The sequence below is a fragment of the Notothenia rossii genome (assembly GCF_949606895.1).
Source record: "Notothenia rossii genome assembly, chromosome: 3".
In the NCBI taxonomy this organism is placed as follows: Eukaryota; Metazoa; Chordata; class Actinopteri; order Perciformes; family Nototheniidae; genus Notothenia; species Notothenia rossii.
Window position 1 is genome coordinate 69,570,005 of NC_136901.1, and position 22,733 is coordinate 69,592,737.

Here is a 22,733-nt window from a genome sequence, read left to right on the forward strand (position 1 = left end):
TGGTAAAGTCCCTTAACGGTGTCCTTTATAGGGGTCAGTGACTCATCCTACAATATGAATATGAAAATAGGGAGCAGCATAAGATAAGAAGTACTTTATTGATCCCAAATTAGGAAATGTTTCATTGCAGCAGCATAATTGCACATAATTACAAATGAGATAAACAATTATAAAATAGAAACATCTCAAAATAGAAATAAACTGGCATTTGAGAGTATAGGGAATAGATAATATAAAAGAGACTGTGAAGATAAAAAAAATCCATAAACCATCTGACAAAATAACAACAACCTTCAGTTAACCCAATATAAAGCAGGATATTATTTACATTACGTGTGCAATGATCTTATTCGATCTTTTATGTATGTATTTGTCTTACTTTGCACTATTGTGTCTACTGTACTATTTGTTTGCCCTATTTCATGTATTTTAGTTTCTATGTTAAGTATGTTGCATTGTTGGAAGAGTCTAAAATCTAAAGTTTCCCTTGATAACACTTTGCTATTGTGCATATGACCAATACATCTGAAGGTTTTGCCCGCTTGCTTTATAGTTATACCCCGTTACATGCCTCCTCCACATTGGCAGTGTCATGTCTTTCATTGGGGGGGTATGTCTCCCAATCAGGACAGAGGAGGAAAACAGGGGAGGTGATCTCCCGCAGGGACCCCCCAGGAGGACTCATGTATTCACCCAGACAAGCCTGGGGGTCTGAGCGTGATTGATCATCCCCTCTCTCTGCTGCCCTCCTCTCTCACCTGGGTGTGAGATACCATGAGGCCTGTGGCTGGGATACAACAGGACTCAGCTGATATCTCTTCACAGCAACTTGAATCAGCGCCTTTAAAGGAAGCTAGAAGAACATGTGAACAGAAACCATAACAGAGGCTGTTTAGATCTCACCATATTTCAAAAATGTTTACAGAATCTGCATCTCACAATGATGTTTATGTGAAAAATCTGACACATTAGTTAAAGAAACTAAAAGGATAAGCTGCAAACTTGTGGTGGCGTACTTAGATGTGTGAAAGGAAACCAGCAGGTTCTAAGTTTAGAGTGAGACACGCTGCAGTGTGTGCATAGTGATACGTTTGAGTGCTTTCAAACCACGGAGAGCTACTTTTACACGAGAAGACAGAAAGTCTAAAGACATAACAAAAGCAATTTACTGGAAGAGAGGTCCTTTTCGAATGTCCTTTTATAGGTAGGTGGAGTTTGTTCAAGACTTTAAATGAAACCAGTTTGTGAAGCCGCTGCAACACATGGAGCTCTGGTTGTGATTAAAGTGTTTATTTGTAAGTGGATGTGATTAATAAAAGAGACGAGGATGAGTTGTAACAACGTGCCCTCTAAAGTGGACGTGATGGGATGGAACCAGCAGAGTCTCGCTGACTACATGAGGAAGGTGAGTATCAACGAGAAGCAATACAAGTGTTTTAGTATTTTCAATAACAGTAAGAAGTGCAGTTCCTTGTCTGTGATATGGGAAGGAATGTATCAGATACATGTAAACTAGGTAAACACTATAAAACAATGCAAGTGACTTGAGTAATGTATAAAATAGTTCAATGTTTACAGTTTGTTTCATTATTCCTATATATTTATATGCTATAACACTAAACTTTACATCTGACATTGAAAGACTGTTCCATTTAAAAAATGTGTGTTATTTCTTATCAGCTCAAGTTATCTGGCTGTGACAAATTAGTGATGAGGAGCAACATGACTGGAGCACATTTCCTGGTAAGTATGTCTATATCTCTGGAGGCCTTTACACGTGTTTTACTATTCTGAAATACTAATTCTTTTACATATCTACCCTATATCATACAGCAAATGGCATCGTGTGAGCTCCAAGTGTTCCCCAAGCTGTATGTCCCGTGAGTCAGACTTCAAAATATAACTTGATGGACACCAAGCAGTTTCCTATGGAATAAAAAATGGTTTTGTGTCTTCATAGAATAATAACTAAGATCCAGAGTGACATCAACAAGGGGGAGCAGAAGAGGGCTTTTGGTCAAAAGTAAGGAAACAGATTTGAGTTTATAACTTTTGCTGAATGTGAAACTGAAAAACAATTCATAACTTTCATATTTATTTATTTTTTGCACAGATCAAAAGCACAAAAGTACCCAAAGCAAGGTAAATAACACATGGATTCACCTATTCCACAGATATCATAAAGGTAGACCAATATAATGCTTGATGCTATACTTTTTTCTTTATCTTCAGTCTTACCTGCACAACAGGAAGAAGTTTGGGACTCCGATGAGTTTGTGAGTAACAAGCTATGAGATCACTAGTTTATAAGTTAAGCCACTTTAAAAGATAAAAATGTCAGGGTCTTCATTGTGTCCTTCTCTCCTCTAACCCCTGTTAAGTGATACATTTACCAACAGCTACTGTAGTATGTAACAAGTTAAAGTACACAGAACAGTGCACATGTGCTCACTACATGTCTGGGCCGGGGTCAGGACTATGACAGTGATCCTGACAATGGAGGCGGTGTCCAGGAGGAGGACGGCTACATCTGTGCTCAGAGTGAGCCTCAAGAAGCAGACGAGACGTACGAGAGCTACGAGACGCCGCCCTCTGCAAACCCACTGAAGCCCCCCCCACCTCCCAGAGTGCAGCACAGTCACAACACAGGTAACAGAAAGCATCCTGACAAGCACTGTGCACAAAGAAAGGCATCAGACGTGAAAACATATCGAGCTAGCTTTGAGATTTTCTGCTTTTAAAGTCAAATTGGTTTCAAATTATATTTACTTTTAAAGTAAAAATGTGTGAGTGGTTGAATGTGACAAAGTTAATTTTGTCAAGCATTGCTCTACTGTATAGGTAGAATGTTAGGTATGTATCCTTTAGTTGAGTATTTCCATTATATTGTACACACTGTATACATCTCAGTCAAAATGTGTACTTTTTACTTACTTACTCCACTTATGTTCATCTAAAACTTTATAGATTGTGATTACATCGAAAGATGAAAAAAATATATATATATATATATATATATATATATATATATAAAATGATAGATTAAACTACCCAGCAGTATATATGCAATTAAAATGAACACACTAGAAATAGCAGAAATATAATACAATAGTAAAGGTTATTTTTAAATGGGACAGTTTAATGTTTTGGTACCTTGATATATGAAAACGTTTTACTCGAGTATGATTTTGCACTTTGAACACTATTGCTAAAAATAAAGAGTACTTCTTCCATGACTGCATGCGAGCAGATGCTGTTCCAGAGCCGATCCCTGCTGAAAGGAAGTCAAAGGCTGCACACCCTCGGACCACAAGCAACAGCCTTATTCCTCAAAGACCTGCGCTACGTAAGTGTACATTTAAAAACTCCACGATCACCGGACATATCGATTATGATGCTCCAATTATTCTTTAAAAATATGTCTCCCTTTTCTGAACCCCAGCCCCCCAACCCAATCTACATGTGGACAGGAGCAGGAAGCCCTCCCAGACCGACGTTGCAAAATCAAGTATGTACTGATTACTATGTAAAAGTTAAACGGCAACATGTGGTCATCGTGTGACAATACTACACTTCTCTGTGTTGCACTATCACTCATGTCCAGTAGAGGGCAGTGCTGTCAAGGCTCCCGGCTCATTCACAGGCAGGATCCCAAAACCCAGAATCCCCAGAGATACAGATGTGTTCAACAGGTACTTTTCAGATTCATTCATTTCAATCATCAGGACGCCAAGTATAATTGAACTAATAGTGAATGACTTTAAACAGCCTAATCCGAATTTGGGCTTTATTCCGATTGATGTCAGTTGCCTTGTTTTATAGGTATTACGTGTTAATGGCGCACATATTTGTATACATGTCTAATAATCTTTTGAATACATTGATCTTGTGTTGTTAAACATAATTGACATATACATGTAAAAAACGGCTATATCAAATTATCCACAGGGGCATACATGAGGGGTCCCTTGAATGAATTGTATTGTTAGGGGTCATTGTCTGCCAAACAACTAAAAGTGTATGCTCTGGGTAATGAGCTATTGTTGTTTTGTCATTGATGTTCCTTATAACCTTTCCCCTCCCAGAATAAGTAAACGCTATCAAGTTCCTTCGGCGCCCACACAGCCTGCTCCGGTTGAATCAATTCAAGAACCAACACAGGTGAGAATCAAAGTGGAATCAAACACGAGCCAAGCTTTAGAACACCACAGTACTTTGGGAACTCGACCAGCAGATGGCGCTGTTGTAAAAAGGAACACAACGGTGCAACCCTTATGCCTGCTGAACTCTACAGACTTGCATTTAATTCAAAAGCTTGGGTACATGGAAATATCTGTTACATTTGTGCTTCAACAACAATAATGTCCAACACATGTTTGTCACTGCAAAAAGAGAAAGAAGAGGAAACGATTTATAAAGCCCTGATTGTCTTTGTATAGTGTATTGAGGGTTTGGATCCCAGTTGGTATGGAGGGAAGGTGACCAGACGTGAAGCTGAAGCTGCTCTCAGAGCGATGAACAAGGTCAGGGGCTGCCTCTCACATATCTCATCCTCCTCTTTCTTGAACACACACACACACACACACACACACACACACACACACACACACACACACACACACACACACACGCACACACGCACGCACGCACGCTCACACACACACACACACACACACACACACACACAAATCATGTTATACTGACTGAAAGTATACTCCAGAGTGCATTTGTCCACATTTGTGTTATTAGGACGGAGCGTTTGTGGTGAGGGACAGCTCACAGGGCGCACTTGAGCAGCCTTACACCCTGATGATGCTGAAACAAGGCAAGGTTTACAACATTATGATCCGTAACCAAGGCAACTCCTACTCCCTGGGCACCGGCCTCAAAATCACCAAGGTAAACTGAGAGTGATGTTGTTAGAATGAGAGAGAAAATGCCAGTCCGAAAAGTGTCCCCATCTTGTGGCAGGCCTCGGGGTGTGTTTGATGCTGACTCGTGCTGCGCTGCGTCATTAGGTCCCTGTCATCTTTTCTTGTGTGCCGCTGTGCTGTAGAGTTTCCCCGGGGTGAAGGAGATGATTGCCCATCACACACACACCCCTCTGCTGCTCATCGATGCCACAGACCGGAGCTCTGAAGCACAGAACCAGTGCTGTCTGCTGCACCCTGCGGGACTCGGACCAGCACCACCACCAACCTAATGGGGCTGTTTACCTTGGTTTCTGTATGCTGATGTGAGCACATGAATCAACAACCCAAAACAAATGTCACCATTTTCACAATCACCAAGGTCATTGTTATGCAATTCCTCTTTTGTAACTTGTTTAGCATTTTGACTAAGCAGAACGGGGAAAAAGGGAATATTTCAACATGGCTGGTGGTTTGTATATTTTATTAAACCATGTTTTCCCAGACACACAGCATCCCCTCTGTTCTTCATGTTTCAAGTTGTCATGCTGGGGGCTGCTGCTGCTTCAGCGCCTCGTGGATTCTCAGAGGAGGTTTCTTGTCAGGGTGGCCAACACACACGATCAGATCACATTGCCTCAGCTGGGTCTGCACTGCAGGAGGAAAACAGATACCTCCTTTTAGAAGAAGAGCCTCGGGTCAACACAGTTCTTAGATGGTACAAAAGTCACGTTTCAATATAGAAAGTTCTACACCAAGGAAGTTGGAAGAACATAAAAGGGAGATGCCTGAGAGATAAAATAGCATATATTCCTCTCTACTTTGTCATCGTATTATTAGTCAGTTCTGGTATTCACTGTACCGACACAAAGATACATTACTCATCATTCAATTGCTTGACATATCACATCTTTTCAGCATGCAAATCGTTACCGGGTTTTGATTATGTTATCACACTGAATTAAAAGTGTGCATACTAAATTAGGTGGATATCTGAGTGATAAGCAGAATTATTGTACGATTGACAATGAAAATAGAGGAGCAACTCACAGCTGGAACAATCAAAGCTATTTCTGGGTGAAACAGCACAGACAAACTACATGAGCATTTCATCGTTGCTCAAAATAATTCAGTTTTTTAGGTTAAGTAGGTTTTCTATTTTAAAACGGTTATCTTTCATAATTCCCTTTCTTTAGTACAAACTGGTGTGTTCATGTATTGCTTTAAAGCCAGAACAATGTTTTTATTCAAAGAAACACAACCTCTGACACTTGTTTGCAGGCATTAAAAAAGGTATTAAAGTAAGAATATATGTCCCTAATAACACAGTAAGCAGAGAACTTTGACTGCCTTTACTCTTTGCAGAAAAAATAAACTCAAACATCATGCCTATCATCAAATAGCATAGACAACCATGTGTGTGAATTCCATCCGTTACTCATATCTACCAATCAGCAGAGAGCGATCTGACAGACGTCATGTCACATTGTGTAACTTTGCACCACTGACATTCACAAGCAAAGCAAGGCAAATTTGAGCAGCAGTTGGAGTACAATAATCCAATTCTTGCTATCACATTTCAGATCTAGGATAACAGTTACATGAAGCGCTTTGCATATTTGCAAATCGATCATCAAGGTCATCGTACTTGCCGTCAGCAAGCCTCAATTATTATTTTGTGTAAAAGGAGCAGATTGAGGGAAAACTGTCAGACTTACATGCCAGTTGATCTATGCAGTAAGATAAGGAGTCCAGCCCTTTCAGTATGTTTACCAGATCGATGCAGGCAGTTGAGGGAGCTTGCTCTGGGTTTGTGTCTGCGTTATCCATCTGAAAAACAATTGCATGACAACGAAACAAGATTTGTCAGTATGGTATTCATTTAATGTGTAAGGTATTAATACATACCATACACAAGATCTTACACATTTGAAATGTAATTCTCATTGCTGGTGTTACATCACAACTAAAACAAAGCTATAATGAAAGCAATGCAATACAAAAGTAGGTGCCAGGCATGTCTGTCTATGTCTATTAAAAAAACACAGGAGAACTTATTTTCTTTTTCTTTTTTTATTGTTCAACTCAGGAGAAACAGAACACTCCATCACCACCAAAACATGCAAATTGTACAGGCCATGCAACAATAAAAACACACTCAAAGAGCTCAGTATGAGCATTAGTGAATACGAAATCCTGTTTTAAAGACAAAAAGGCAGAACCATCGGTCCAAATACACATTCTCCATAGCAACGTATAAAAACGACTTTTACAAGCGTTCCACTTAGTCTCAGTGTAATCTTGTCAACTAACAACTCTGATATAACATCTGAGTAGGTGCTATGGTGGTGGGCTCAGGTCAAATGCTACTTTCTGACTCGGGCTCTTGTCGGTCTCCACAGATAATAGCTCTGCATTTATTATATGCTTCTTCCAGTTTCTGCATAGAAGTCCCCAGCTCGGGACTGGTCCGCAGTGCCACCATGTCATAACCCATCCAGGTCAACTGCACTGTAGGTTTCACAGAAAAAGTACATGTATGTTAGCTAACACAGCTCCACAACAAACGATCAATTACTGTGTCTGTAAGCGGACAAAGTAACTTACCGGATATATCTTCCACGGCTTCTATAACTCTCTCCAAATCCTTGTTCACCTGCAAGGCGTCGTTGATGCTTTCTTGTGGAAGCTCGGGCAGCGCAGATGAATCGGCCATCTGAATAATAAACCGGCATACGAACTGTATCAGCTGTCGGTTTATTAAACAGTAACAATACACTACCTCCGCAAATAAAACGGATTAAAACGCTAGCTTGTCCCGGCTGAAAAGCCTAATTTTAGTTCATGTTAGCTAATGTTTGCTAATCGTAACTAATGTTTGTTTATGGTAGCTAATATGTTTAGAGCTAGCTATCTCACTAACCAGTTAGTAAGGTCAAGTTAGCATCGTAGGTTCTTAAGTAAGTTAGGTTTGACATATTTCCAACTGTCAACAGCAACACAAACACTTACAAATATCAGCTTAAGTTTTATTCTATCAGTGTATGGGTTGAAGGTGTACTAACTAGTTTATAAATGCAAAAACTTACGATTGAGTGCTGTTCCTCGGCAAGTTGGTTTGAGCTCAAAACAAAGGTCTCGCGGCAAAAAAACGACGCAGTGCGCCTTTCCATTTGAAAACATGATGACGTAACTTCCTACGTTATCCGAAATCGTAGGATATATATTTGTATATATATGTTTATATGTTTTATATGTATATGTTTATTGCTAATGTTAAGGTTCCCTTTTCATATAATTATTTTATATACTTTTTTACATGTTTGCATTTGTAGACTAAACTGTGTAAGAATGGACATGACCTGCTTAATGTCTGCTTGCTCCCAATTTAATAGGGAGACGAGAAGAAATAAAAAACGCAAAATCATGATATAATGATAACATGCCATTTAACACCAACACTGTGGCCAATTATAAAAAGTGATCATTTAATTTGTGAAATTCTAGATTACGGGAGGATATGGGCAATGTCCCCTAGAATTTCGTATTCCTTTAAATGATATCAAAATACTATGTATTCAAAACTAAACTATATATCGCTACCGATATTCTAACACTGTTACTAGTTACTAGTAATAGTTGATGCTTTCATGGTCTACTTATCATCATTTATGATTGCTCTTGCTATATCACAATTTTCAGAGTGTGGTCAATCAACAAACAGTTAATGCAAATACTTTATAATATATAATTAAATACTATCTATATAGAACAAGAACATAGTCACAAAATTGTCTTCGGGATGGTAGTTTATCTTCATAATAACTACTCTGTTCAGTGTTTACTCAAGAAATGCTTATTAAAATGTATAATTTAAATAGGGCACATTTTTAAGTCAATTTACATTTTCATCATTATCATCAAAAAGTTACAGAGGAGTGAACTTAATCAATGTTGCAGTAGCAGCTTGAGTGGAAAAATATTTAATTGAGGTTAAAAAAAAAACCTGGAGACCAACAAGCTGACAGTATGAAAAAAAAGTGGGAGGAAACAGGATAAAGGTCTCACCTGAGAAAATAACCAATCACATGAGGCAGGGAAACAGATAAAGCAGGTAAGGCAGGTGAGGAGGGGCCAACAGACAAGAAGAGAGTGGATAAGAGCCTACGACTTTGAAGTGTAGACACCATCATTTGGATCAACTCACATTCAAATACCTGCCAACGTCTAAAGAAGAAAAGGACTTTGGGAGCTGACAATACCGCTCCACAAAGAACATTGGCACAGAAAGGAGAAAGGCAAAAGGAGATTTAAAGAGGTGAGAATACATTTAATATGTCTTCATTTGAGACCCAGGGCCAGTCTCCACCTCGGTGTGGCCCGCAGTTCCCCAGCCTGGGTCAGGAGCCCCCTGAGCTCAGCATGTACAGTGACTGTTACTACCCCCCTCCCTCACTGCCGAGTCCTCAGCGCACCGCTCCGACTTCCTACGACCTGAGCGACTACACCTCCACCCCAAACCCTTACCTCTGGTTCAACGGCACCGGGATCAACACACCGCCATACTTGGCTACAACGGGCCCACCTGGTAATCCAGGCCCCCCCTTTGTCCCCCAGCACTACGGCATGCAGAGGCCCTACCTGGGTCCTGCTGGAGCTGGGGGCCCAGGAGGGGAGCTGAGCTGGTTCTCCCTCCCCTCACAAGAAGACCTGATGAAGCTGGTCAGACCTCCCTACTCGTACTCCGCTCTCATCGCCATGGCTATCCACGGAGCACCTGACAGGAGGCTGACATTGAGCCAGATTTATCAGTACGTGGCTGACAATTTCCCCTTCTACAATAAAAGTAAAGCTGGATGGCAGAATTCAATCCGACACAACCTGTCACTCAACGACTGCTTCAAAAAAGTACCAAGAGATGAGGATGACCCAGGTAATATTTGCTTTTGATTTCCTTATGACTCTATTTTTTAATTTCACCCCAACAAGGGCATATGTTGTATGTACCATCGTGTTTTATTGGTGTGTTGTATAAAGCTTTTTTTTCAATTCAAATTGAACCTCACTAATTCTGCATTCTTACATCACAGGCAAGGGCAACTACTGGACACTCGACCCAAACTGTGAGAAGATGTTCGACAATGGAAACTTCCGCCGCAAAAGGAAGAGGAAGTCTGATTCCCTCTCCGGTGGAGATGGCTCAGGGGCTCCGGAGTCAGGAGACAGCGAAAGGGGAAGCCCCAAACACTCAACTGCCCTCAACATGTCTCCCACGGCAGACCGGATCCCCTCCCCTTCATCGTCGGGCCCCGCTCCTTGCCTCAGCAGCTTCTTATCCGAGATGTCTGGAGTGACAGTAGCTAATGAGGTGGGGAGTGATGGGTTAAGTCGGCCACTGCAGATCAACCTAGATGGGCCTCATAGACCTGGAACCTTTAGCAACTATTCACCCAACTCAGGCGGACAAGAGTGGGGACCCCAAGTATCAGCTCCCACTGTGCTCTCCTCTTCACCCACCCACTCTTCCCTAGGCTACACCAGCCCCATCCTCAGCCAGTACAGTGCGTCCAGTGGGCATTTCTACCCAACACTTGGCTCGACAGGAATCATCTATCATCGTGAGGGCACAGAAGTTTAATAAGACATTAAAGGGGGGTTGGGGGGGGGGAGGGGTGTTTGGTTTCTGGTAAAGACTTTCCACAGGAAGTGTTACCTGTCTGGTCACTTCAGTTTGTTCGGTTGTGAAAAACACAGAGTTTGCGCTGACTGAGGCAGTTGAAGATCACTATAGCGTGTGACATCAGAGTAAAAAGGCTTTGATTCCCACAGAAACAGCTGAGTCAGTAGCAATGGACTAGAAGTGTCCCTCCCTTAAAACCGCAGTCAGCCTCTATATCAGATCCTCAGTCAGCTTTTATTCGAAGTAAAGCAAGTCTCTATCAGATCTGACTCATTACTAACAGATCCTGGATCCTATCTGCTGACATCAGGCCATTCCACACTGCTATCTGAGATTCTTTGATGGTATCACCCATACAGCGCTCAGGCAGCACATTTAGAGTAGTAGTTGAATTACACCATTGTCTACTAAGTCTGTGTAGGAATTAACTAAAGGTAGAATTTCTTTCATGTTTTTTTCGTAGGCCTAGCTTAACATCTGATGAAGTTAGAGTCCTGGAGTCTGAAAATGTAATTTTATCTTGTAAATATGACAATGTGTTATGTAATTTTGTGCATTTTTATTGTTGGTTTGTTGGTTATTGTAAAAAAAAAAATCAATCCTAATGTATGGTATGCTATCTATGTTGTGTTTTTGATATGAATAAAAGGAATACACTCTACACATTATTTCTCATTTTGTGTTCATGAAAGATTGATATTTTATTCAAATGAAGGAGCCATAACATTTCTCTCAAACATCAAACCCATTCAAAAAGAAAGTTAGGAAAGGAAGTAAGCGTTCACTGACAGAAAACTGTCAAAAAAGTGGTGACCAGTAGAGTAGAACCTGCATGTCGGTGAAACCCGATCTTTGTGTGATGGATTGTTAACTGATTCTAGTAAACGGTGAAAATCCACATTCCCATGCTGTCCCTCTTTGCTACACCAAACACTGAAAAGTCAGTCACACCATCTACAGATAATGCTGACTGGATGCAAGCAGCTCTATCTGTGGAGAGGGACCAACTGTAAAAAGCTGTAGAGATGCTGAGGCGTGAATTAACGGCTAAATAAACACTGTCACTCAACATAACAATTGCAGTATTAAAACTACGATCATCACATATAGTTGAGAGTCTTATGAAAGTAAATCAAGAACCTCTTGTGTGTATCAAGTCAAAGTTAGGAGATGTATTCACAAAGAAAGAGGTGAGTGCTGTACAAAGACATTCAGGTAAGTTTCTCCAGTGACTCATATTCATGGAAAGGTACTAAAAATATACATACAGCAATGTGTGGTATACATAACACATGTAGTAATATAAAGAATAATGTATTTATCACGGGAGTAGTGTGACAGTTTGGAAGGAATACAAACAGAAAATAAAGTAAAATAGAATATAGTCTTGAACATCAGAAGTCAAAGTACAACTGTGCAATTTCAGGACAAAATAAAATTGAATATAAATATTTATATTAACATAAGAAGTTAAGTAAAGCAGTGCAAATGTGCTTAAATATTCCACACCAATTAACATGTACAATTGTGTAAATTACAACATATAGTGGTGTATAAGTATTAATACATACATTAATGATGAAAAACAGATTATTGCTCTTAATGTAGAGTACAAAACAGTAATAATAAACGTACAATTGCTAATATGTTAATATCGGTTATATGTATGATACAACACACTGTAATTTAAACACTAATATAATAGGATATTATACATTTTACATTTCAAACATATTATACTCTATGAGTCTTTGGTTCCCTCAGCAAAATGTTAATTTTGGCTTTACATAATCATTAAATACAATATTATTAATTTTATAGTTGATAAACTGTGACAAATAGAATCATTTTACCAGTTGTATTCCTGTTCTCTAGTTGTCCTGCACCCTTGTTATTAAAATAAATATAAACCCTTTGATCGGTGTCAGCCTTAGGCCTTTATTTACCCCGAAACACAGGCAGCATGACAGTCATTTATACTAAACACAGAAAGAAAGACACCCACACTTCTAACCGAGAAACAGTGGAATTTAACATCCTGGCGCAATTGGCAAAGTGTGTAAGTGGTAAGTGGTTGGAGGTTAGACGGTCAACCTGTCAACATTTGCATAACTGATTTTAAAAGGCTGAGGTTCCATTTGGAAGGATCATAAAGTTCAGTTTATTAGCTGTTTCAAGACTTTAAGGCATATCTGATTTAAAACGTGTGAAATGTCCTGCCTCACACTAAGCCGTAGACCTCATTCGGAGAAACTTGGCTGTGCCAAATTCATATGCAAATAGATGATCTCTTCCTGCAGATTGGTAGCTTACAGAGGGGATCATGAGCGTTCTGGGTGTAACTAAAAGTGCAGTAAATATTAGTATATCACTGTCCCAACATGCCACACTTCTATCCCAAAATGTCTTAGCGCATGGATAGCTGGTGGACACAATTAGCTTGTTCTTTAGCGTGTTCAGACTCCGGGCTGGCAGTTGAATGATGTGGCATCAAGCACTTTGGTGGCACTTTTTTTAAAATAAGACAAATATCAGGCTTTTGTTTAAGAGACTTCAATAACAACCGATGCAAATGTGTAGCCGTTAATCACACCAAGAATGGGGATGACAGGGTCAGAGGGAGAAGGCAGTGTTCCAGATGAAGCTGCCCAGATAAGAAACGGAGAAACCTGAGGGATTTACCTTAACGACTTGATGAAACTAAAGTCAACTCGCCTTTATCAAATCTCACAATACTAATACTTGTTGATACATAACATCCTTTGTCTGGTTCTTGCAAATTTTTCATTTTGGACAGTAAGCTTGAAACTCAGATTACACACTTGCTTAACTTGGAACAACATTCAGTTATTATACTGTTTTCCTCCTGGCAGTTTCTCTTTCCTTTCTAGCCGAAAAAAAATCAGCTGCTGGTTTTTCTGCTTTCTTTCCAAATAGGCAAGGCAGTTTTATTTAATAAGCATCCTTTATGCAGATGGAATTTGAATGTGCTGTACAGAGAAGTCAGAGCAGTACAAATAAAATGAGTAAAACATTTAAAGGTTAAGGCAATATAGTTTGACCTAAAATATAAAAAATAAGATACAAGAGAAAGAAAGAAAATAAATGATGATCTTAATTAAATTATAACAAGGCCTTTGACTTAAATAAATATTGCATTGTATAGCAACCTGTATCCAAACCAAAACTATGAAGCATTGGTGCACAAGCAACTAGAAATGGAATTTGTCACAGTTTCTCTAGGTGCAGGGATTCCCAACACAGCATCCATCACATGTTACTGTAGCTATGGACCTTCCTTGCCTCAAGCAGTAGAAGTATTGCTCAACAGAGTTATACGATTAAAATCTATAAATCCTCATCTACACCTGCTGCCCTGTTTCCTGGCTCGTGTCTTCCACACACCTGTCGAATAACGGAACGCACACCCCCTCACCCTCACTGTTGATGTGTGTGTGCGTGTGTGTGCGTGTGTGTACGTGTCCTTGCAGTGCGAGTTTGTGATGTTTATAATATAAACTCAAGACAAAGAATGATTACACTGTGAGCTGCTGCGAGAGATGAGAGATTTGTGTGTGTAAGAACTGTCCTGATTATTTCGCAGAAAGAAAGATTCCACACCTCACAGCACGGTGGATAAAGGGTGTTGAAAGTCTGACAGCTCATAAATCTCCTCAACTTCATTCCCTCAAAAGTGAGGAGATTTTTGTATAACTGCTACCTGCAGAAATCTAACTGTCCTGGTACCAAGTCAACCCAAAACACACACAAGGACACACACACGCACCTTCTGTATTTACTAAAACAGTCCCGTCCTATCGAGGCTGTTTGGTAAACGGTAGCAGAGAACGTGAAGCCTGGAGACATGTCGTCATGCCCAGTGCCTCAGCTCTGCATTAGCTGCTTGTGTTTAGTATAAACATCCACACACTCCAGACACACGCATACAGGTGATGAAAGAAGCCTTTATCTACTTGCCCTTTATCTTGAAGTCCTTGAATAACCTTTCGTTTTTTGTGCCCGTTAAAGGTCAATGGAAAACCAAGAATCCGTACAATTTCCACCACATCTTGTATCCAACTGCTGATGGCAGAAAATGCTCTTACTTGGAAAATTCTCAATTTGTCCTGAAATTCTTTTTGCAAAATTGGATTCCAGAAACATTGCCTGACAATAAAACTCTTAACAAGATTGCCTAAATATGCCATTGCCATCACCAACGTCCCGCAGCCTACTCCCAGTTAAGAAAAAGTAGAAGTCCCAGTTTGCCCAAGGGGGGATTAACAATCTCCAATAAAAAGCATGCAAATACAGCGGCTCCTTCTTGGAAAAACTAGGTGCTTCCAGGTGTCCCAGACTCCAGAGAATAGGGCAGCGAGTGATCATCCCTTCCTAAACATGGCTTATATACAGGATATGGGGAAAAGTGAAGTTTAAAGACAAACACAGAGTGCAGTGAGACAGTGTGTATATATGAATCATTGCTATTTCACCCTAAAATATTTTTCATGTCAACATGCAGTAAACATGGCGATATGGACAGGGCTCTGCAGAGGGAGGGAGAAGGGGAGAATGTGTCCTCTATCTACAGGTGATCTAAGAAATTAGAGGCTTTGTGTAATGTTATTCTGTCTTTTTTGACTAATAGTACACTGAGAATAAAAACATTGGGTTGATAAAGGCATGCTGTGCTGGAAACAGACATCCACAGTGAAGATTTAAGGTCCATACATTCATTTTTTTCAGGGACACTCTGATGTAGGTCAACCACTTAAGTACAGACTAAAATAATTCAACAGATTAAAAAGATAAATCATGAAGGAACATGCTTGGGAATGATACAGTAAGGGAAAGTCTTCCTTCTGGTTATATTTTAAGTAACTGCCTCTGATAGCTCCCCGGAAAAAAATGGCAAAGCTGATAAAGGCGAAGAAGAAATGTAATATAGCAAGCGTCATTATTATTGCTTTTGTATCTAATGTTCCTTCTGGATGGAACAAGGAATAAACCAACTTTCTGAACATGACGCCCATCTGAATCCATTTGGGTCGTGTACATGCCAGCTGAATCCCTCAGACTTTACGAGGTTGGGTTTTAGTATGCAAGGAGGGGACTGCTTCTGTTCAGTAAGCATTAATTTCCATTAGCCGGCTTTGAAACCTGACCAGAAAGCATGAATGCTATCCAAACAGAAGACAAATTGCTTACCAGAAAGCCAAACCAAATAAAGGAAGGATAATAAACTACAATGGCTTGGTTTCCAGTTAACAAATGTGTTCATTAACCTTTAGACACCAGTAATCTCGCCCCAGGCAGATGTCAGCGTAAGAATGGCCATGCTTATTATAAAAGTATTGAATTTGGAATATAGACATGAACTAAAGCTGTATTTTCTTGAACATGTAACTACAAGTAAATCATGTACTTTTACTTCTCTACATTTATTTAAAACTTTCAGTTACTTTGCATTAATGATGTGAAATATAATCAACACTTAAATCAACCTTTAGTTACACCTTGAGTAAATTCACAAGCTTTCCTGTAGTATACAAATGAATTATAACTAGCTTTGATAAACACTTTCATGCATCAATAATTATAATCAAAACATATCATATTATTCTGAAATGGGCTAATCTGCATAATGAGTACATTTAGTTTTGGTACTTTGCATATATTTTGATGCTAAATAATACTTTGGTACTTTTACTTGAGTACCGTTTTTGAAGGCACAACTTTAACTTGGAACAGAGTATTCAAACACTAAGGTTGTTCTACTTTTACTTTAGTTCAAGGTCTGAGTACTTCTTCCACCTCTGCTGCTAACTATTCCAGTTGTATATATTTGCATGCTGAACCATTATTGACTGGGGAAGCAGCATTGGGACAGGTACTCCAAAAATCGAACGCCGGACCAAAGTGTGCCGACTCAATAGGTCACAAGAAGAGATTGACACCATTAAGATGTAAACACGTGGGGAAGCTCTTAGCAGCATAGACATCCATACCAGCTCTGGGGAATCTCTCAGAAGCCTTTATAGTTGTGTACATGGAGTACATGTAGTGGTGGAAAAAGTATTGAGATTCTTTACTTAAGTAAAAGTACTTATACTAAACTGTAAGTCCTCTCCATTAAAAAAGTATTGCATTGACAATGTTACGTAAGTAGTGTGATGGTAAAAAATGTACTTAAAGTACTTTACTTAGTAAAATCATACTTTATTAAAATATAAATTGAAATATTTGAGAGAAAAAGCACCACATCTTCACTTGTGAGGAGCTGGAATTGTGAATGTTTTTTTTTGCAAAAAAATACTTATGATTTGCTAAATTGCTGCCAATTTCCTGCCTTTCACACATTTTTTAAGTGACTTTAGGTTAATCTATATCAAAAACATCATAATTTAAAATTGCTTCTTTGTATTTGTGTGTTGTGTTCTGAATCTATAATGTAACTAGTAAATAAAGCTTAAAAGTAAACGTAGTAAATTAAAAAGTAAAATGTGTCCCTTGGAGTAGTATACAGTGGCACAGAAAAATATACTCTGATAAAGTCCAAGTACCTGAAATGTGTACTTAAATACAGAACATGAGTAAATATACTAAGTCAGCGGTTCCCATTCCCACAGTGGGGGTCGCGAGATGATTACAAATAAAAAATAGAAAACAAAAAAATGATATTACTTTTTTTAAATTATTATTAATAATAACGTGTGCATAGACATTTTTCAGGGGCGGACTGGAGTTTGGGAACCCCTGTACTAAGTTATTTTCCACCTACTGTGTAAGTCTATAAGTTCCAATTACATTTTTTAAGAAATGTCAAAACAACAGAATAACCGTCACAAAACCTGTCTTACGTATTCAGATTTAAGAAGCCAGAACAAGTGAGTATGTGTCGGAGACAATACAGCTCAGACAGAGGGCGTCACTAACGATCATACAGCTTTCAGTCTGAAGACGATCTATTATAGTCGGGGCCTGGAGGTCACCTCAGCTGGATCAGATGCAGCACCTCCTGTGTGAGCAACAGTAAACGTCCTGATGAAACAGTCCCTCATAACAAACCCTCATAAGCTCTGTGTTGTGACACACTGCTGTGACTCTGACGACAAAAACAAGGTTCCTGACTCCACTGGTTAGATCCCTACTGATAGGGGATTCTCACAACTATTTAGTGTCTTTAAATAAAAAACAACGCTAATAAACCGGATCTAAATCTTGTCAGATGAGTAGTTTTCCATATAACTCCAGATGTTGTATATGTTGTTGTAACTGATTATGTACATTGTTTCATGAGCGTGTTGGTTTTACTTATTGTGAACGAAATATGATTTATACATTTTCCAAAAATGAGTTAGTCTAAGAAAGAATTTCTGAGAGAACGAACATTTATTGAAATGGTGAAGAGGATGATAACGTAAATATTCCTTGTTGATTCCTTTGAAATGTTGTGAAATAGTTTAAAAATAATGAAATTAACATGTATTACTATTTCAAACAATATCTAAAATAAAAGATGACGATTTAAAAAAATAGAAAACGGAGGCATAAACTCTAGTGTGTCAATGAATTTTAGACTAGGACTTTTTTGAAAACTATGATATGCATATATTTGATTTTCTTTCTCATTAGTCTATACATTTTAATGAGATTTTTACAAAAGAATGTGTGTAAAAAAGCCAATAAGCGAAGGTGTCAGCTTACACATTTTCTCTCAATATATATTTGCTTTGGTTTGTCACTATTTTTTAAAAGAAATGACTAATTACTGTTGTATATCTAATATTTAATATGTGTATATGAGTTGCAAAGTTTTAGTTAAAGAAATTAATGAAACGAACAAAACAAAAACGCTTAAAGAGGAACTGGCCTTTGACCTCAACTGACACAACAAAGTCATATAGAAGGCTAAATTTATCGGATTTGCTTTTAACCTATGAGCCCTCTAGAACCCTCAGGACCCACGGTGAGCAGTCTCTATTATTACGGCCCACGACTGTGGAACAGCCTTAGGGCAGCAGAGAGCATTCATATTTTTAAGAGCAAACTCAACCCACTCTTCTCATTTTTATTGTGTATGTATGTAAGTATGTATGTATGCATTTATTTATGTATTTATGTATGTACATAGAGTATGTATGCATATATACAGATACATGTATATATTTTAGTTTTTAAATCGAAAAGCTATGTGTTACATTTATTATTATTCCGGGAAGAGGAGGATATTATTGTTTCTATTTGTGAATTTTCTTTGGTTTTCGTGAAGCACTTTGTGTTACCACTATGTATGAAAGGTGCTATATAAATAAAGCTTGATTTGATTTATAATTTCACTATTAAATGCAGTTAGCCTCTGGTTGCCAGTATACATGTTATACACCTGCAGTGGTTTGTTTTTAACTCAGTTTAGGATGTAGATGTTACCAAACAGTAGCAGACAGTGAGGATATAGCACATCCAAACTACTTATCTTTCCAAGGGTGTGGAGCAACCTGACCGAGTGTGACAAGCAGTAACAGGAATCCTATAAGAGTCTCTTTATTGGTGTATACACATGCAGTGGTGCGTGCATGTTTGTGTGGTTGTGCTTTAATTCTATAGGTCTATTAATGAAGACACAAAAGCCATTACACCCTCAGCTGCCTCTTGTCATACTTTGCAGACCTCTGGGGGTTAGGGGGACGATCGATGGCAAATGAATTGCCTGTTTTGAGATTTGTGAGCATCAGGGAGGATAATCAATCAACTGGAAGACTGGACCCCTTATATGGTGACCATTCATCAAAAGGCGGAACACAGAACAAATGCAAGCCTGGTTCATATTGTATATATGATTTACTGTGCGTGATGAAGAATATATGATCCATACAGCGCCATTTCTGAGATTTTATGTGCTTTTATTCGGTGTATTGGTACAGTGCCTCACTGCAGGATTAAATAATGAATTGCAACTTTCTTGACTGGAGATGTAAGATCGTACTTTTCGGGTACGCTTATTGATTTGAATAATTTAAAATCGATTCATTTCGCAAAGCTTGTCTCTGGATGGTTAGCCCAAATAAGAATCACACAGCTGTATATTGCTATTACCATCTTCACCCTTTCATATTGACTCATTTCCATATAAATGAGACACACTAGAGTGGAGGTGAAGGGGATGGAAAGGCAACAGGAAGAGGAGGCTGGAGAAATAACAAGCAAGTTGGTGGAGGAATGAGTGAATTATTCACAAAAGTCTAATAAAATGCTGGATATAGGGGGCAACAGAAAATGAAAGACAAATATGAAACCAAGGGAATTTGTATTTAGAAAAAAAAGCCATTGAAGTGTGACCACACTCAGAAAACACCAGGGGCACGAGAAGATCCCAAAGCAGGAATAAATGAATTTACTTTCCACATAACAATCATTAGAACATAATTTATTCTTCCCAACACGCTAGTCCTGAGTAGAATGCCAGCCAATATCATGTTTGAATAGCACACTGACGCCCAAAAGTGTTATTTACCAAGGCAAGGCAAGTTTATTTATATAGCACCTTTCAACACAAGGCAATTCAAGGTGCTTTACAAAAATGAAAGACATTCAGACAAAGGCATTTAAAAACAGTCATTAAAAATAAAAGATAATAAAAGAAACAATTTAAGAAAAAGTACATGAATACAAAGTTACAGTGCAGTTTAAGATATGCATAGTTCACACAGAAGTTCCATTTTACTGATGCCTTTTTTTAAGGTTTCTCCGAACATGAGCTGTGTACGCTTGTATGGCACATACGTCCCGAGTAGCATACACAGAGAAAACCAGCCAGGACAGAGTCTCCAGATACTGATTCCCTGGGGTTATAGCCCCAAATGTTCATGAACCAAAAACGAAACACAACCGCTCAGTTTCAATTAAAAGCAGCGACAAAAAGATAAGTCTTCAGCCTGGATTTAAAAATAGTCAGAGTTGCAGCGGACCTGCATGTTTCTGGGAGTTTGTTCCAGATGTTTGGAGCATAATAACTGAACGCTGACTAAATCTCTAGGGATCTGGATGGTTCATAATTTAGCAGTAGATCAGAAATGTATTTTGGGCCTAAACCATTCAGTGCTTTATAAACCAGCAGCAGTATTTTAAAACCTATTCTTTGACAGACAGGAAGCCAGTGTAAAGAGTTCAGAACAGGAGTGATGTGATCCACTTTCTTAGTGTTAGTGAGGACTCGAGCAGCGGTGTTCTGAATCAGCTGAAGCTTTCTAATGGATTTTTTAGTGAGACCTGTAAAGACACCATTACAGTTGTCGAGTCTACTGAAGATAAAAGCATGGGCAAGTTTTTCCAAATCCTGCTGTGACATTAGCCTTTTAATCCTAGATATGTTCTTTAGGTGATAGTAAGCTGATTTAGTAACTGTTTTAATGTGACTGTTGAAACTTAGGTCAGAGTCCATGACTACACCTAGATTTCTGGCTTTATCTGTTCTTTTGAACATTGCAGGCAGAAGCTCAGCGCTAACTTTTGTACGTTCTGCCTAGGCTACCAAGCCTAACATCTTTATATTCAGCCAATACACTTGAGGAAGTATTCACACATGTTGCTTATTTATATGGGCTTAGTTATATGCAAGAAACTCTGTACAAGCCTTCTATCATATTGTTCCGACAAAAGGAATTGCATATATAATATTCCTCACAGAATATTTTGAAACACTATCCCAAAACTATAGGTTACTTACGTAACCCCAGTTCTCAGAGTAACATGAAGTGAGATGTCTCACTATGGGATGCGCCTCAACGCGTATGCAAACAGAAGCATCAATCTCATTACGCCAATCCTGATTGGCTAGTGATCTTGACGTCTACGTCAGGGAATCCACCCACCCTATAAGTAGCTTGCGCTACGTCGCAGCGTCATTCCAAATAAGCACCTCTTCTCGCTTCGCCTTAGCAAGAAGGGCCGTCTGGTGAGACATCTCACTTCATGTTACTCTGAGAACTGGGGTTACGTAAGTAACCTATAGTTCTCATTCATAACACTCCGTTCGATGTCTCACTATGGGATATTGAAACTCCCGTATTGCTAGACATGCTTATCTTGAAAATCACCAAAACAACCAGAACTTAACAGGTAGAACCCTGTCTCAACACGGGGCCCAGCACTGCGCGTGCCACACTTGGAGCAGAGACATCTAGCCTGTAAAAGCGAACAAAAGTGAGCGGTGAGGACCAGCTCGCTGCTGCACAAATGTCTTGGATGGAAACACCCTTGAACAAAGCCCAGGATGTAGCCAGTCCACGAGTAGAATGAGCATGCAGGCCCGTTGGTGCCTGCAAACCCTGACTCTTATAAGCCAGAGCAATCGTTTCCACAATCCAGTGGGAGAGCCGTTGCCTGGTAACGGGCTTGCCCTTATGAGGGTTAGCCCAGGATACAAAGAGTTGGTCATTGCATCGAAACTCTTTTGACCTGTCCATATAGGTGCGTAAAGCACGGACTGGGCACAGCAAATTCGGCCGCTGTTCCTCAGAGGAACACAGTGGCGGAGGAAATGCCTCAATGTCAATGTGGGTACATGAGCCAACCACCTTAGGTACAAAGGCAAGGTTGGGCTTCAGCAACACTCGTGTTTGCCCCGGGGCAAACTGAGTGCATGAAGGATGTACAGAGAGCGCATGAATGTCACTGACTCGCTTGGCAGATGCCAGAGCCAGTAACAACACTGTCTTCAGTGACAGGTGTTTCATGTCAGCTTCTTCCAGGGGTTCAAATGGAGGTCGAGTGAGCCCATCCAAAACCACTGCCAAGTCCCACAAGGGCACCAGTGACCTGGAAACAGGGAGGAGCCTGCGAGCCCCTTTCATAAAACGGCAGACCAAGGGATGGTGGTCGTCTTTCCCTCAAAACCCACATGGCATGCAGCAATAGCAGCCAGGTACACTTTGATCGTAGAGAAAGCTCTGTGTTTATCAATCAGGTCCTGTAGAAATGATAGAATCACCCCGACAGGACATTGAAATGAGATGTGTCCCTTTTGAAGGCACCACTCTCAGTCCTCAAACACCCTCCACTTACAGTCATAGAGGGACATGGTGGAGGAAGCTCTTGCACTCTGAATAGTGTTTATCACCTTCTGAGGGAGTCCCACTGTATTC

General features: G+C 39.5%; 2 protein-coding genes and 1 long non-coding RNA gene across 5 annotated transcripts; 2 read left to right on the top strand and 1 right to left on the bottom strand.

Annotated features, from left to right (window-relative positions):
• Positions 1–1,226: 1,226 nt before the first annotated feature.
• Positions 1,227–5,418, top strand: lcp2b (lymphocyte cytosolic protein 2b). Of its 3 annotated transcripts, none has more exons than XM_079670727.1 (14): positions 1,227–1,405; positions 1,681–1,743; positions 1,834–1,880; positions 1,961–2,023; positions 2,114–2,142; positions 2,233–2,276; positions 2,475–2,649; positions 3,251–3,346; positions 3,443–3,508; positions 3,605–3,692; positions 4,086–4,161; positions 4,440–4,523; positions 4,750–4,899; positions 5,057–5,418. In XM_079670727.1, exons 1-14 carry the CDS (start codon positions 1,328–1,330, stop codon positions 5,201–5,203), a joined length of 1,206 nt encoding a protein of 401 aa, XP_079526853.1. In that variant the 5' UTR covers positions 1,227–1,327; the 3' UTR covers positions 5,204–5,418. The 3 variants fall into 3 exon arrangements, with proteins under 3 accessions (XP_079526853.1, XP_079526854.1, XP_079526855.1); XM_079670728.1 differs by having other exon boundaries at positions 3,608–3,692; XM_079670729.1 differs by having other exon boundaries at positions 1,834–1,871.
• Positions 5,378–8,084, bottom strand: LOC307032622. The gene is made up of 3 exons (XR_013806324.1): positions 8,000–8,084; positions 6,629–6,740; positions 5,378–5,563 (listed from the first exon to the last, which is right to left on the bottom strand). It is a non-coding gene; the product is annotated as an uncharacterized lncRNA (long non-coding RNA).
• Positions 8,085–9,062: 978 nt separating this feature from the next.
• Positions 9,063–11,251, top strand: foxi3b (forkhead box I3b). The gene is made up of 2 exons (XM_079673259.1): positions 9,063–9,843; positions 10,001–11,251. Exons 1-2 carry the CDS (start codon positions 9,246–9,248, stop codon positions 10,546–10,548), a joined length of 1,146 nt encoding a protein of 381 aa, XP_079529385.1. The 5' UTR covers positions 9,063–9,245; the 3' UTR covers positions 10,549–11,251.
• The last annotated feature ends 11,482 nt before the right edge of the window (positions 11,252–22,733 follow it).